Source organism: Platichthys flesus, chromosome 8, assembly GCF_949316205.1.
Source record: "Platichthys flesus chromosome 8, fPlaFle2.1, whole genome shotgun sequence".
In the NCBI taxonomy this organism is placed as follows: Eukaryota; Metazoa; Chordata; class Actinopteri; order Pleuronectiformes; family Pleuronectidae; genus Platichthys; species Platichthys flesus.
Window position 1 is genome coordinate 1376353 of NC_084952.1, and position 16216 is coordinate 1392568.

The 16216-nt window shown below is 44.4% G+C and overlaps 1 protein-coding gene across 1 annotated transcript; it reads right to left on the minus strand.

The window, feature by feature from the left end:
- Positions 1-625: 625 nt before the first annotated feature.
- Positions 626-15136, minus strand: pcdh12 (protocadherin 12). The gene is made up of 5 exons (XM_062393996.1): positions 11874-15136; positions 8865-8956; positions 6175-6326; positions 3074-3238; positions 626-2825 (listed from the first exon to the last, which is right to left on the minus strand). Exons 1-5 carry the CDS (start codon positions 14739-14741, stop codon positions 2557-2559), a joined length of 3546 nt encoding a protein of 1181 aa, XP_062249980.1. The 5' UTR covers positions 14742-15136; the 3' UTR covers positions 626-2556.
- Between the last annotated feature and the right edge of the window lie 1080 nt (positions 15137-16216).

Genomic DNA, 16216 nt, shown 5'->3' on the forward strand with positions numbered 1-16216 from the left:
TAAGGTTAAATCCTAGGTCATCATTTGCTGTAAATCACTTTCTGCGAGTAGAAAACGCCGAGCTGCTGAAGCTGAGTTCATACACAGACACGATAATAATCAACAACATTTGAAACAGCTGAAGTTTTTAAGAGATGAACATTTTCTCCATTTATTCGATTGAGCGATTAAAATACAGTAGAAGTTGAATATTTTTAAAAAGAATTAAAGACAAACAGCAGCAGAAATGTCCTGAAAGTTCTGAACAAGAAAAGTAGAATAAAAGTATGAAACTACAGATTCAGAGTTTTAATATCAGGCTGCTGTAACTCCTACCATCCACTAGATGTTAGTGTGTTTACTCTCTGGATTGGTTTTTTTGTTTCTGATGATCATCTTCATCTTCATCATCCTGACGAATAAACACACAGATGATGAAATGTCAGATTAAAGAAGCAGCTCTGATCCTGTTTCTGTCTCATACAGGAAGCTGCCACTAGGTGGAGCTGTTGGCATTTTGAATGAATGTTTCTCTGATCACACACACACACACACACACACACACACACACACACACACATGCAAACACTCTCTCTTTGCACAGCAGAGATTTTCAGACGCTTCTAAAAGTTTGAGTTCCAAACACTTTTTTAGTTTAAACTTATATTTTATTGTAAAAAAGGTACAAATCAGTTTTCCAATGAAACACAAAACTTTTCTTGCTACAAAACTCCCAAAAAATTTGAAAAGATTATTTACAAAGTGCTGATCTTCTGATTCACAACATTCAGGACAATGAAAATGGATCAAACCAATAATTTAAGAGACGGGTCCCTGTGATTCATCCTGAACAAACAAACCCCAACGCAGTAATCGTAAAGTATTTTTACTCCAGTTGTTGAACATGTGAAGTTTCGACTGAGCTGCGTTAACAAACTGCTTCACGCTGCGTTCAGCTCCTCGTGGCTCCTCAGTCTTTAGGAAGAAGAGAAAAACATTTCCTCCCGGTTGTTTCTCTTCTGACCGAAATCGGAGCGTTTAACTTCCTGACAGACAAAACAAGTCGACCACGATCCGGCTTCATGTCCCAGAGAAACACAGACAGGAAGTTCTGAGTGTGTTCGTGGTCGAGAGAATCCACAACAAGGAAACCAACATCTTTCTGCTTTCTGATTCACCGTTAAAGTTCCTGCTACTTCCTCCCTTCACTTCCTGTTTTTGTTTTTTAGTTTTTCCTGAGTAAATATCCTGGAACTAAATCTGTCTTCATCCAGAACGACTCGAGATCTTTAATTTACTGTTAATTAAACCTGGACTGAAGAGTCTGAGGCTTCGTGATTCATAATGACAAACAGGATGATGCTGTTGAACCTTTTCAACAGGAACAGTGTGAGGAAGCTCATCCTGTGTCATCGTTCCAAAGCAAAACATCTCAGGTCAGGATCACGTGAAGTATGGAAACTTTTTAATTGTTTAAGTCTTCATAATGCTCATCATGTTCGGTATAAAACACGTGAGGAGGGATGCATCCCTCAGGACTTTGATTTGATCTGTTCTTCCTCCATTTGGTGAAGTGATGAGGTAGAAATGAGGTAACCCTAACCCTAACCACTCAGAGCTTCGTTGATATTAAAAAACAAATGTCTTCCTTGTCCTCTTGTCTCCTGAAGACATTGAGCAGCTGTCTCCTGTCTCCTGTCTGTGCTAAAGCTAAAATACCACCAGCATCACATCCCTCAGTCAGAGAAGTTTCTATTCTCACCAATTTTACATGAAACAAAATCAAAAGCCAAAGTTCATCAGATGATCTTTTGTCACGTCTCTTAAATTCCTTCAGATTCTCTCATATTCCAATAACTCCTCCTGTCCCCTGGCTGCCTAGCTGCAAGTCACCTGATCTCCACGCTCCCCTGGGCACCTGCTCCTCAGTCCCTCATTAGTCACATATATATAGCAAATACTGAAATCCCATATTTTCCCTTGTTTGAATTCCTTCCTCTCAAGATCCTCTGCTCTGAACACGAGTATAGAAACATTTCTTTCTTCTTCACACATCTTGGTTTTCAGTCACTTCTCAGCACCTTGTAATTTAAAAAAATCCAGTTCTCACTTTATAAACAGTGGAAAATCAAAGGTGAAGATCGACTCTTTTGAGACATCAAAAGAAAAACAACATTTGATATGAGGAGGAGGAGGAGCAGGAGGAGGAGGAGGAGGAGGAGCAGGAACAGGAGGAGGAGCAGGAGCAGGAGGAGGAGCCATCGAACAGGAAGCTGCTGCCTCCATGTTCTCATCTGACGTTTCAGTTTAACATGTTTTTTTTCTCATGCAGCGACAGTTAAAAACAAGAAGTCACTAAGTTTGGGGAACTGAGTTCAACTGTGAGAAACTCACCCGTCGTGTTGTGACCTCACAAAATGAACCTGAAGTTCGTACAGTGTTTTTTCGAGTCTCGTCATATTGTCGTACGACAGACGCACAATGACACAACTCTTTTAAATCACAAGAACTTTTCAGTTCACGTCTAAAAATAGATTAATCATAGAAACGAGTGAATCAGTCTTTTCCAGTGTTCAGTTATATTTGATGGTAGAGTCCTGATGGCGCCGCGAGGCCCGGACGCTTCTCTGTGTTCCCAGAGTTCCTCGGTGCGTTTCCCGCCGCGGGGGGCGTGGCGTTGGCGTCCAGGCCCAGCGAGCGCCGGTACGCCGCAGAGAGACGGTACAGGACGTCCGGTCGGGGGCCCGGGTGGGCGTCGGCCTTCTGCGTCATCAGCATTTCAAACAGCGTGCTGACCTCGGACAGGAGGGCGCCGCCCAGTGGGCCGTCCTTCTCTGGACTTTTACCTGAGAGGAGGAAGAGGAGAAGGAGGTGTCACTCTGCTGCTTCTTCTGAGAACTAAACAATTTAAAAAGTAATGGTCGCCACCTATTTAATAAGAGTACTTTTAGTTTATACATGATTTTACGTCAATTTATTCCTTATTGATCCTTTTTATTTATTTTAAATTATTTATTAACACCAACTTTTTGAGTTGATTTTAAATTAAAGTGTTTGTTTCTATTTGCAGTGAACGTAGTTTCTTGTGTTTTACCGAAGGTGGAGAAGGACGAGGAGTCCAGACAGTCCCGGGGGAGAAGCTCGGTTTCAGGGGACGGAGGCCCGTTGGGGACAAACACGTTGTCATGATAATCGCCTGCGAGCGGGAGAGAGAGTCTCGCCATCCAGGACGGGTCGCTGACCTCCGAGAAGACGTCATCTGCAGAGACAGACAGAGACAGAGACAGAGACACGTTTGAACTGGACGTCGAGTGAAGATGAACGTAGCTCTGAAATGATTCTTTCTAAATCAAACAGAAATGGCCGATAACAAACTACTGATGCAACAAAGAGACTCATAATAGGTCGTCATGACCTTTGACCCCGACCACTGAATCTCATCAGTTCATCTTTGAGTCCTAACGGACATCGGGACAGAATCTGAAGCAGTTCCCTTGTTTGGTTCTTGAGACTCTCCGACTCTCCCGAGGTGAAGTGTGATGTCGAGCAGGAAAAGGAGGAAGTGAGACGTGAGGTTTTATCTGCTGCTGTCAACAGGATTCTCCAAATCCGAAAAGCTCCCGTTGTGAAAACATGTGTCTGTCAGAGGCGTGAACACCGGGAGTGTGTGAGTCTCATTTAGTGATTCACTGTAACACACGTTGTCTAATGCACAGAAACACAAATGTTTAACACCTGGATTGTCTCTGTTCTGATCTTCATCCTGTTTACATCCAATTAAAAGTGAGGATCCATCATTTCTCAGCGTGTTGCTCTGCTCATGTGATTCATCTGAGAAACAACATGACACCTGGTTCTTCACGGTGCAGAGATACTGAGGCTTTACATTTTCTTTATAATAAAATGGAAAGTGGAACAATTGAGTAATCGCAATAATATATATATATTTTCAAGTCTTCTCAGCTTATAAAATACATCTCAAATAGATAATTAAAGTCATATTAACAGCAGCTTTTACATCTTTAAAAAAGGCGAGAATGAGACTTATGTAAAAAAAAACGTTTTTAGTTAAAGATTTGAATTTCTTGCTCTGATGTAAACGGATCAACTGCCTCGTTCATTTAAAATCAAAACGTTTCAACTCGGCTCAGACTAATCAGCCTGAAGAGCTGAGGTCTCCTCCATGTAACCACAACCAGATGCAAGGAGTTAACACACACACACACACACACACACACTAATACATACACCCGGTGTGGCCCAGACCGCCCCCCAAGCCCCCCCCCCCCCCCCCCCTTTGTTTTGGCAGTTTTTCACCACTGATCCTCTGAACAGAAAATCCTCTTTAAATTACCAAACGCTTCGAGTTTCAGCAGATCCTCCGGAGATAGAAACGTCTGCTGCTTCGTGTCTGACCCGGTGTTGATGTTAGGAGAAGAAGCTGTCGACACCCGCGTGTGGTTCACGTCTTAGTGAGTCCACCTGTGTGTTGTTGTGTGTGTTGTTGGGCCTCGTCGGTGCATTAACACACCTGCTGCAGCATTAAAAGCCCTGATCCTTCACCTCCGTCTCACATTGTGTTAACTGAGCTGCAGGTTCATCTCCCTGCCTCCGTCCTGCTCTCACATTCTCTGTTTGAATTCTTCACCTCCTCTTCAGAGTTTGATAATTTAAACATTAATTTATTTGGAAAACCAAATCTGAGCACAACCTGCTGTAAACCTCTCAGCTCAAACTATCAGAATCATGTTTAAAACTGTCTCTTTTAAGAATCAGTTTATCAATTATCTTAACTTTTCTGAAAGTCTTGTGTTACAGAGTCTTAACAGATTCATCTTCTTCTGATTCTGAACCTTTTGTAAAAAGTGTTGGAATATGAAACGCACTTTGAACACCTTCGATCTGACAACGTGATTCTGAGAACACACACAGTCCCAAGACACACACACACACACACACACACACACACACACACACACATGATATCATCTTCAGACCTGAACAAAGGATCAGGTGTTAGTGTGATTCACAGAGGTTTGAAGAAGACGCAGCAGTCGTACACACACACATACACACACACACAGACTCACACAGTTGTCGCTCTGGTGTGAGTTACACTGATGTTGGCGCCTGCAGCGAAGAAGGTGAGTCAAGCGTCGCACACATAAAACAACACACTCCCACACACACTTTTGTTTCTCTCTCTCCTGCCCTGAAGTGAAGCTCGCTCGACCGTCATCAGGCGGTAATCCCCTCTGCCCTGACCACACACACACACACACACACACACGCACACACACACACACACACACACACACACTCAGTTAAACAATGAGCTTTAAGAGTTTGAGTTTCACGTTAATATTGTGATGTGGACACTCTCTGCTTTTAGTATTTATGATTTTAACATTTCAATGTTAATAACTACACACACTTAATGTTAATCATCATTTCGATAATGTGAGATCATGACACAACAACATGCTAATGAAGTGACATTAAAGTGACACTAACAAGTTAATAATACAAACACTTCACACAATAATAAGAATTTGGGGGATTTTTAGCCATAAAACACGAAATCACATAATTTCGCGATGAGAATCCTTGAATCTCAGAAGCAGGAGATCCATGAAGACAAAGAGATGGCTGTGGGTGGATGAGGATGCAAAACCTGTCACTGGGTTGTTTCCTGTTTTCTACCTCTGTCAGTGTGAGTCCATTGTGAGTGAAGAGTGTGTTTATTCTGCGCGGGAACAAAGGTCACATGCTTTAAACCTCCAGCTCCACCAGGAGCTCGCTGACAAACACTGAGACGCTGAGTTCAGCATCTGAACAACAAAGATGAATTCTGATGTCACATGACTCGCATCAGTACACACAACAACTACAACACAACTTTTGTGTATGTAAAACTCTCTTGTTGTGTGAATGCACAGGATAATAATGTCAGTTTGCAGTATTTTGTCCAGTAGTTCACCATTGATCTGTTGTCGTACTTATTGTATCATTGTGTTAAGTTGTGTGCAGCACCAGAAAAATTCCCCCATAGAACAATGAAGGTTATATTATCTTATGTACGTTGTTTTAGATTTTTCAAAAGAGGTTTAAACATTATAAACATAAAAACAATGTAAGCACAACTCTATTTTACTGTGTGTGTGTGTGTGTGTGTGTGTGTGTGTGTGTGTGTACCAGGGTGGTTGAGCAGGTTGTGGAGCCCCTCCTCCAGCTGAGGGTCTATGGGCGAGTCTCGTCCTGGTTCCCAGTCCATGTCTCCGGCCTCGCTCTCTCCGTGTCCACTGTCCTTGGTGCTCTGCCAATCAGCGCAGTCCTGACCCCCGTATCTGCAACAAACACACAATAAACACAACTTTAAATATCCTCAAGATGGACTCCTTCCTCTAAAAACATGAAACCTCTGGCAAATTATACCAATAAATTAAAAGTGTTTTTTTTTCAAAAACTCAGATTTGTCTTAACAATGTGATTTACAACCTGAATAATGTAAAACATCATCCGTTCACCATTTGAAAACAAGGATTAATAATTTACTGCACAAAAAGACAGACATATAGAACTGAACAGTGAAAACATGGAATAAACAGATCTCCAGTCAGTAAACACGTCTTTTTCACAGAGAAACAAAAGAAGCAGATAAGAAGCAGACGGAGAAACTGATGATAACATTCCTGAGCTCATGATAAGTACGGTAAAGAACACAAAACCACCAGTCACCCTTTCTGAGCTACAGTGTGTGTGTGTGTTTGTGTGTGTCTGAGTGTGTGTGTCTGCATGCTCTAACAGGAAGTCTGATAAAGGTGAGTTGGTCACAAACTCATCTTATTCAGAGTGAAGATTAAAATCTTATCAGACTTTGAGATGAGAAGATTTTCAGTTCAAGTTTATTCATGTTTATATGAAAAGTCCCAGAGAGAAGAAACGATCTAATTTAATAAAAGTCCAAACTCCTGTGAGAGCTCAACACTCTGCAGGTGAGTGTTGCTTTCACCTCAGGCTCTGAAAAGTGATTTTCCATTTTAAGATAGTTTTTATGTTGTCATGGTATCTTTTTTAGGTTTATATATATATATACATATTAAATGCTAACTTAATACTTTTCTTATTAACTGAAATGTGTGATGAATAAAATAATGATGTGCAGTGAACCCAGTGACTCTGACTGTGATCTGACCTTTAACAAAGTTTTTCTTCTGAAATCCACACGACAAAGTGATTCACGCAACTGTGTGTGTGTTTGTGTGTTTGTGTGTATGTGTGTGTTTGTGTGTACGTGTTGAAACAGTGCCAATATGAAACAGAGTATGTGTTGTATCAAGGTGACGTCAGATCTAATCTCATCTTCATGGCGATGCTGAATTACCTGCTTCCTGTGGACCAGTCAGATGGAGCCCCCCCCCCCACACACACACACACACGCACACACACACACACACACACACACACACACACACACACACACTTTATAAGACACTCATCCTGTGACATTGAAGGTTTGACTCCATGTCCTGTTTGTCTGTTGCTGTTATTTCAGTCACTGCCGGTCAGTAGTCGGTCACAGACTCATTTTAAACCAGAACTTTAAATTAATTAATTAATGTAACTTCCTGGAAACATACACCAAGCAGCTGAAGTGTAAATGAACTGGATGTGGCTGTTTGACAGTGTCTCATCTCTTCAGGATTTGTTAAATTGTTAAAATGACATTATCTACAGAAGCAGCATCGTCTGCTCACGGCTGCAGTTTGAAGATCTCCAGGATCTTTGCTCAGGAGAAACATCTGTGAGTTTTTAGAATTGGTGGCATTCCCTGTCAACGTCCGGTGGACCTGCTATCAGCCGCAGACTGGTTGGATCAGAGTCTGAAACCTGCAGCCAGCTGGATCTGGATCAGGCCTCTGGAGATGAACAGAGGGATCTGACTCTTTTCCTCTTTTAGATTTCAGTCAGATTTTAAATTTCAACTCTCTCACTCAAGCTGGAGAGTAAAGGTCCCAGTGAAAAGGTTTTTGTTCAGCTTCTCCACTGGTTTCAGGCCGTTCACACATCTGAGAGTCTGAATCAAGCTTCCTAGTGTTTTAAACCTGAAGCTTTCGTCTCACAGCAGATATTATGCCTCATTATTTGAAACTTTGGCAACATTTAAAATGAACATACGACATTTTAACATCATATATGACAGAACATCATGTATTCAAATGTCCCACGGAGAGATTTGAACAAATTAATTATTTAGACTTTAGCCTAAATTAAGATTTGCACTTGGGCGACAAACATCTAAGTTTTAATATTAGAATAAAGAACATTTTGACTTTAATCTACGAGGAACTTTCTCTCTGTGGCGTCACATCTGCTAGAAAACAACACCTTAGACTGAACCACATGAGAGGAACTGTCCACATCATACAAACTACACTGATCAAACCAGAACAGACAATTATCATTTTTATTATTATAAACGTTTCTAAATCTAATTTATTTAAAGGTTTTGTAAACGGTGCTGTTTGGTTTACTCACTCATTTATCCCACAGATAACTTGTATAGATATCAACTGTAGTTTGATATGTTTGATAGAAGTGTCTCAGGTCAAACTGAGTCATTTCTAAACGCAGCAAGTTTCCATGTCATGAGGAGAAAGTAATAAAATAAAAGCTCATTGTATTTAAGATGAAAGTTAAAGAAATTAAACTGAAAAACATCTGAGAATGTGAATATGAAAGAGCAGGGAGCTTATTGCTTTGACTTTGTTGTGGTTTCGTTGAGCCTACATCAGAGGAGGAGGAGGACGAGGAGGAGGAGTAGAACAAGGAGGAAGAGGAGGAGGAAGAAGAGGAGTAGAATGAGGAGGAAGAGCAGGACTGACCTGCCGTTGCGATGAGAATACTTGTTCCCTCTGAAGTTTGTCCTCGGCTGCAGCTGACCCTGTCGGAGGAGGGAGAGGAGCTGGGAGATCTGCTGCAGGGAGGAAGAGGAGGAAGAGGAGGGAGGTTAGAGCATTAGGCTAAAGACTGAGCTGAAGTGTTTCTATACCAGCTCCTCTCGTGTTTGTTGTTATTTGGATCAGTTCAGCAGAGACACCGAGTTCAGGGTCAGAACGTGGCTTGGTGTTTAAAGACTGTGTCATTGAACCAGAGCACTGGGAACTGTGGGATCGTCTCTGTTGCTTTAGCTGCTTGAACAACGTCAGCTTTTAAAAACACAGGTAAAAAGAGAATCAACATGATTTTTCCCTTTCTGAATCAGTCAGTTGAACAGTGTGAGAACCGAGCGCCTGCGTCCGTCTCACTGCTCGGAGCGTTCTGCTGACAGCTGCTGTTATACTGCGGATACACACTGATCACCAGGGAGGAAACACACACACACACACCCTGCCCAGTGTGTGTGTGTGCACGCTAATATATGACTTTGTTTCAGTCCTGCTGTTTGTGTGGTCTGTGTGTTTTTAAACGTGCACGCTGCTGCAGCGACAGGAAACGGCCTCTACGTAAAGCCTATTCTTCTCTGGCCGGTTTCCTTCCAGGATGGACGCCGAAATTTGGACGAGTCGAGGGTGTGTGGGTGTGTGTGTGTGTATGTGTGTGTGTGTGTGTGTGTGTGTGTGTTGAGGTGTAGGTGAAAACCCCCTCCTCCTCCTCCCAGACGTCCAGAGGCCTCTTCCTCTCCGATCTCGAGGGAGGAGAGAGACTTCTGAAGCCAGAAAGGTGGAGGAGAGAGGAATGCTGGGTAAAAAGAAAAAGGCCTCTTCCTTTCTTTAATAGGAATCACGTGAGGAAGTCGGTCCCGGTCGAGCTCTTTGTTCTGCGTCTGCCGGGCGATGCCGGCGACTTTCGCTCTCAGTGACGTGGTTTGGTGTTTCAACCAGCGAAGCTTCTCTCCAGCTCGAAGCTGAGGATCTGATTCTGAGGATCTGAGTCTGGATCACGAGTTCTACTCCTCACTGAGCTCATTGAAGGAATGTTAGTTGTGTTATAATCTAGAATGCAAATTGTGTGATTACTTTCTAATAAACTGAAAATAAATGTTCATTACTTTAATGGATCATTTAAACACATTTACAAATCCATTCATTTCAATGGCAGTAGTTATTTGTTTGCTCTTGAAGCCTCATGTTTGTCTGACAGTAGGATTATGAGCCTGCAGCTGATGGTGAATGGAGATCTGTAAATACAGTGTCTGAGGCTCTGATGTGCAGATACAGTATCTGTGGCCGACGGTTCGATTCCCGGCTCAGTTTCCTGCTCCGCTCTCTGAGTGGCTGTTTTTAGATTGAGCTGTTTTTCTTTCCTCTTTCTTCTCGACTCAGTAAAAGTGATTCTCGGGTCATTTGGAAGTGACGGGAGCAGCGACTCAGAGCGGAGTCGACTTACACTACAAACACATCACAGATTACTTTGGCTGGCCTCAACCCCCCCCCACACACATGCTGACTCCCCCACACACACAGAGCTCCCCCTCCTCCTCCTCCCTCACACACACAGACACACACACACAGACACACACACACACCTCCTCGGCTCCTGGTTTCAATATGAATCTGATATGTGATATTTAGTAAAGGAGGAGAATGAAGGTTCGTTTCTGGAGGGCATTAGTGACTGTGACACATGAGCACCTGAATAAACTCTAACAGTCATCAGTCACTCTCACACACACACACACACACACTCTCACACACACAGACAGACACACACACACACTCACACACAGAGTCGTGTTTCCCTAACTTCAGGGGACATTTAATTGACCAACTCTAACCTTAACCTCAGCTACTACTTACATAAACCTAAACATAAACCTGAACCTTAACCCAACCACAGTTCACATCCTGATCCTCACCTCAACCAGAACCTCACTGGTGACACTCTGCCTCATTAGGACGGAGCTTTCGTCCCCATGAAGTCCACTGGTCCTGACAAGGTCAGTTTTTATACTCGGAAAAGCTCCTGAAGAGGTTTAAAAAATGAGTACACACAAACACACACACACAGACACACACAGACACACACACCTTCACCTCCACCCGACTCCAGGCCTCGGGCTGTCTGAGTAAGTCATCACACAGGAGGCCGAAAAAGGCAGAAAGGCTGCTGGGAAAATGTAAGGGAAGCTGCTCTGTGTGTGTGTGTGTGTGTGTGTGTGTGTGTGTGTGTGTGTGTGTGTGTGTGACAGAGAGAGAATGTATGTGTGTGTGTGGGGGGGGGGCACTAAACTCTCTACTCTCTAATGGACTTCACTTCAGATTAATCTCAACGCCTGCAGGGGGCGAGTCTTAATTACGCTCCGGCACTGAGTGTAAGCACATGTTGAAGTCAATGTGATCACACATTTTTTGATGGAAGTAAATTAGATTCGAACGAGAGCCGGCAGCGGCGCGCTGACCTGAATGTCGGCGCCACCGTGGAAAACATAAATAAGAAGACATTAAAATGTCCTCAGGCGGATTTTAATGAAATCGTTAAAACGATGTAAATGGACTCGTCTGTCAAACCGAGTCGCAGTGAAGTTCAACGTTTGCTGCCTTGAACGTAACTTCACAACTTCCATCATGAGTGTAAGTGCTTTAATGAGCGCTGAGCTGAGTGAACTCCATTTTAACTTTGCTATAAAAGACATTATGAGCCTGTTAGCGTGTTTCCCAGCATGCACTGTGTTTGGATGTTCTACATAGACATGTATAAGATGAAGGAGCTTTATTCTATTTGACTTCTTATGTATATTTTCAGATGATGGAAATTCTTTAAAATCCACCTGAAATGACAACACACTCACACCAGGGATGATATAAATATAAAATCTGTGAGTGTGACGTCAATTAAACTAAACTGAACTGAAGTCTGAATGTACGCGTGTGATGGAAGGAGCCACATCTCACCTGAACCTCTGGAGAAGCTGACGAGAGCTCGATCGAGTCTCCAAATGCAGCCATGGAGAGTCGAACCAGGTTCCGGAGCATCCGCTGGTGCTCTGCGTCGTGGCCCCCTCGTCCCTCCAAGGTCTTCGGTCTCCTGAGAGTCGCCTGTGACCCCGGACGAGCTGGCTCCGCCTCCTCCCCCTGAGGGTGGGCCTGTCGCTTTAAGGTGCTTGCGTGTGAGACTGAAGAGGAAGACGAGGTGTTCCTGGATGTCCGGAGAGTTCTGTACGATGTGGCGGGAGTCAGAGGCGGAGCGCCGTCCAGTTCGATGTTCCCAGGCTTCCGAAGGGTTCTGCAGTGATTGGTGACAAGTTGAGTGGCGTCCCCATCTGGGAAGCCTTGGGAATGGAAGCTTGAGTTCATGGCTGACGGCGTTAAGGTGTACTGCCTCTCAGTTTCAACATCTTCTGACATCACTGGAGGCGGAGCCAGTGGCTGGGATTCACTGTCGTCCTCAGGAACCTCCTCCTTTCGCCCCCGGATGACAGGGACTAGCTGAATGTCAGACTTTCTGATGTTCTTCTGCGGGCGCCGAGGATGGCGGGTGTAGGTGGACTCAGCCTGTCTGCAGTTGTAGGCGCGGTTATCTCGTTTCACGGGGCGGCAGAACGTGGTCACCAGAGCGATGGCCAACAGAAGCAGCAGGCATGAAGCACCCAGGCAGATGGCTAGCATCATGGTAAAACTAAGCTGTGCTCGGCTACCAGGTGACGAGTTCTTCAAATGGTCCTTGAGGTTGATGAATGTCACCTCCAGAGTCACCTTGGTGGTCAGACTGGGAGAACCCATGTCTGATACATCTACGCCCACTTTAAAGGTTTTCCCAATGAGCTCAGTAGCGTTGGTGGTGTTAACGAAGAGTTGGCCCGTAGCCTCGTCCAACCAGAAGAGTCCATTGGGGTTTTCGTGGGTAAGGAGGTACTGAACTTCCCCGTTGAGCTCTGAGTCCGGGTCTTCAGCTTTTATGGTTGATGCCATAAATCCAACAATTCCCTCTCTGATAGGTTGATTAACTATAAAATCGGCGGATGCCTCCTCCAGCTGGTTTCCCAGCTCCGTCACCACCTCCCCTTTGTCTGCGTTGACGGGAACATTTAAAGACACCACGTCGTTTCTCGGTTTCGGCTCTGTGATCACCGGGTAGTTGTCGTTCATATCCTCCACGTCGATCTGCACGGTAGCGGTGCTGGTGAGAGGCGGATGACCGTGGTCTACAGCCAACACAGTGAAAGTGTAGGTGTTGGATTCCTCGTAGTCCAGAGGCTGCCGGATGCTTATGACACCACTACTCGAGTGGATATTGAAAATGTCTTCGTCACTGTCCAGGTCTTTGGGGCTGTGAATGAAGTAGGAGACTCGTCCACTGAGTTTCAGGTCGACATCGTGGGCTGCCACCTTGAGAGCATGGTAGCCTACGTCGTTGTTCTCCTTGACACTGGCCTTATACAAGGAGGTGGAGAACACCGGGGCATTGTCATTCTCATCCAGAACAAGCACGGGCAAATGTTTTACAAAAGACAGAGGAGGATCTCCATAATCCCGGGCCAGCAGCGAGATGTTGTACTGCATAACCTTCTCTCGATCCAGGCTGCCGTCGGTTACAATCATGTAGTTGTCTCCATGAATCCTCTTGAGGCGGAACGGACCGGATCCTTGCTGTATACTTGCTATGGTTTTGCCGTTGTCCCCTGAATCTGCATCAGAGACCATCACCAGAGCAAGAAAAGTGTCCACCGAGGTTCCCTCGAGCACGGTGGCCACAGGGGAGTTGGGTGGAGTCCAGGTCATGTGTATCCTCGGTGCGTTATCGTTAATGTCTCTGAGCTTCACGTGCAGTTTGCAGTGCGAGGGGATGGAATTGGGTCCAAGATCACGGGCCTGGATAATCACTTCATAAGAGGTTTGGGCCTCATAGTCCAGATGTGCTCTGAGACTCACGGCTCCGCCTTCTGGGTCCACAAAGAAAAGTTTCTGAACGTTGGGATGATTGTGTTTACTGAGCGAATACTCCACTTTCCCATTGGCCCCCTCGTCCGGATCGGTGGCCTTGACGTTGATGATGGTTGTCCCAAGAGCTGTGTCCTCAGAAAGCTCCACAGTGGGAGTGCCGTCCTCAAACTTGGGGCTATTGTCATTGGAGTCCTGAATATTAACACGAACTAACGTGCTCCCAGATTTAAGGGGGTTCCCTTTGTCCCACGCCACCAAAGTGAGGTCGAAGGAGTTTTGAATCTCCCTGTCGAGTTCTTTGATAACAACTAACTCAGCTTGTTTTGTTCCATCAGGACCAACCGTCACATCCAGAGCGAAGTGCTGGTTGACGGACAGCGAGTAGGTCTGGAGACTGTTGGGCCCCGCGTCAGGATCCACCGCCCGGTCCAGAGGGATTCGCATCCTGAGGCTGGCGGTCTCTGAGATCTCCACCTCCTGCAGAGGACTGGGGAAGCTGGGGCTGTGGTCGTTTAGGTCCATCACCTCCACACGAACCCTCAGGCAGTTCATGGCACCTTGTCTCTTGTAGAGGACGCTGAAGGCCACCTCACACAGGTCAGACCCCCGGCACAGCTCCTCCCTGTCCAGCCGGCCCTGGGTGGAGACGACTCCGTCCTGAGTGCTGACGGAGAAGGGAAGGGCTTTGCCATGTTCCACCACCTGGAAATCCTCCAGGGGACCGGTTTCGTCCCTCTGCCGAAGGTCATCCAGCAGCCGGCCGACCTGGGTCCCCGCCAGCTGCTCCTCCCAAACCTGGTACTTGATGATTATTGATGACGGCTCAGAGGAGCGAGCCTCAGAGCAGAGACTCAGAACCAGAAGCAGCACCAGCAGCATATTGTTGTGAAGTAAGAAGATCTCCTGTCTACGGGCTAAACTGACATTTTTTACATAAATAAAAGATAAGTGTTGAAATTAAAACAACTTTCAAACTGTCTTTAAATAGAAAAGAAAATATCAAGTCTGTCTCCTACAAACAAAAATAATCTCCAGTTTCTTTTTTCAAAACAAACAACAGTTCCAGTGAAGAAAAAAACTGAAAAGCAAACACCTAATTATTTGGTCAGAAGTCAATTATCTGAAGCTATAATTAAGATTTCCCCCTCCCTCTGTCTATCCGCTCCTCGCTCTGCCTGCCGCTCTGCCTGCCGCTCTAACTCACTCATGCTGCTGCTGGCGTCCGGCCGCTCGCTTCATCCTCCTTCACTCCACAGTTCTCCTTCAACTGAGAAAGTTTGGATGTGAGTTTCCACATGCCAGCGGAGCCGCGGCCAATCCAACGGGAGGAGGAGGGTTCTATGCAAATGAGTCCGGACTCAACACAAAGAAAATCCCTCCTGCCCTCAGGAAACTCTGCAGAAACTCTGGAGCGCTTTTAAAGAAATACGACACCGCCGCACACACTCCTGCCTGCGACTGGTTAGACTCATCCCAACCTGCCGCCTGGGCCCTGAACCCCAATCCCAGTGGGAGCGAAGGCCACAGTTCACATATTAGTGAACTCCAGAGCGATGACGTGTGGTCTGGAGGCAAAAACACAAATACAGATATGAAGAGAGGCCGTCACAGTTATATATTAAATTATAGTATATATTATATATAAGGTGACAGCTTCAGAGGCGAGAGTCGTCAGTAACATTCAGCGTTTCAGTCTCTAAGTTTATTAAAGTATTTGAGAGTTTTCTTTTAAAGTCTGATGTTTGCACAGTCGATCGTTTGTTGTTATTTTTATTTCACCAACTATGACACGAATGCTGTAAATTCAGAAGCTCGACATGAATGTGACGAAACCCACATTCCAGCTTTAACCCTCAAATATAATTATGAAGAATTTCAGTGTTGAGGCGTTGAAACATTCCAGAGCATCAGTTTGTTTATCTGCTAAAGTCTGACATTAACTTGAAGCAAGTATTTTCTTTAAGATACTTTAAGTATTGAAAGTTAAGATACTTCCATAATGAAATTATCTAAGTAAATGTACTTTGTTTAAATCCCACCACTTGTTACATTTTTTTCGTTTGAGAAAATATCTGAGTTTCAAAAATAAAAACTGATTCATGATTGAGAATTTGACGATTAGACGATACAATAAGATGAGATATGATGAGAAACAAAAACATGATTAATACAGGAAACAATTTATTTAGCGACACGAATAAAAACAGCATTCAAAAATAAAAATATAAAACTATAAATAATATACAATAACAACAATTAACGCAGTTTAGACTCATACTGATAATTATCCTGTTAATGTTATGAGATGTGAATAATTTACTGCAGTATTACACATGCACATACTTTACATACTT

Coding starts and splice junctions, on each gene's coding strand:
- pcdh12 (XM_062393996.1), bottom strand. CDS start 14,741: ATGCTGCTGGTGCTGCTTCTGGTTCTGAGTCTCTGCTCTGAGGCTCGC. Junction 8,957..11,873: donor CAGCTTCTCCAGAGGTTCAG/GTGAGATGTGGC, acceptor TCCTCCCTGCAG/CAGATCTCCCAGCTCCTCTC. Junction 6,327..8,864: donor TATTCTCATCGCAACGGCAG/GTCAGTCCTGCT, acceptor TGTTTGTTGCAG/ATACGGGGGTCAGGACTGCG.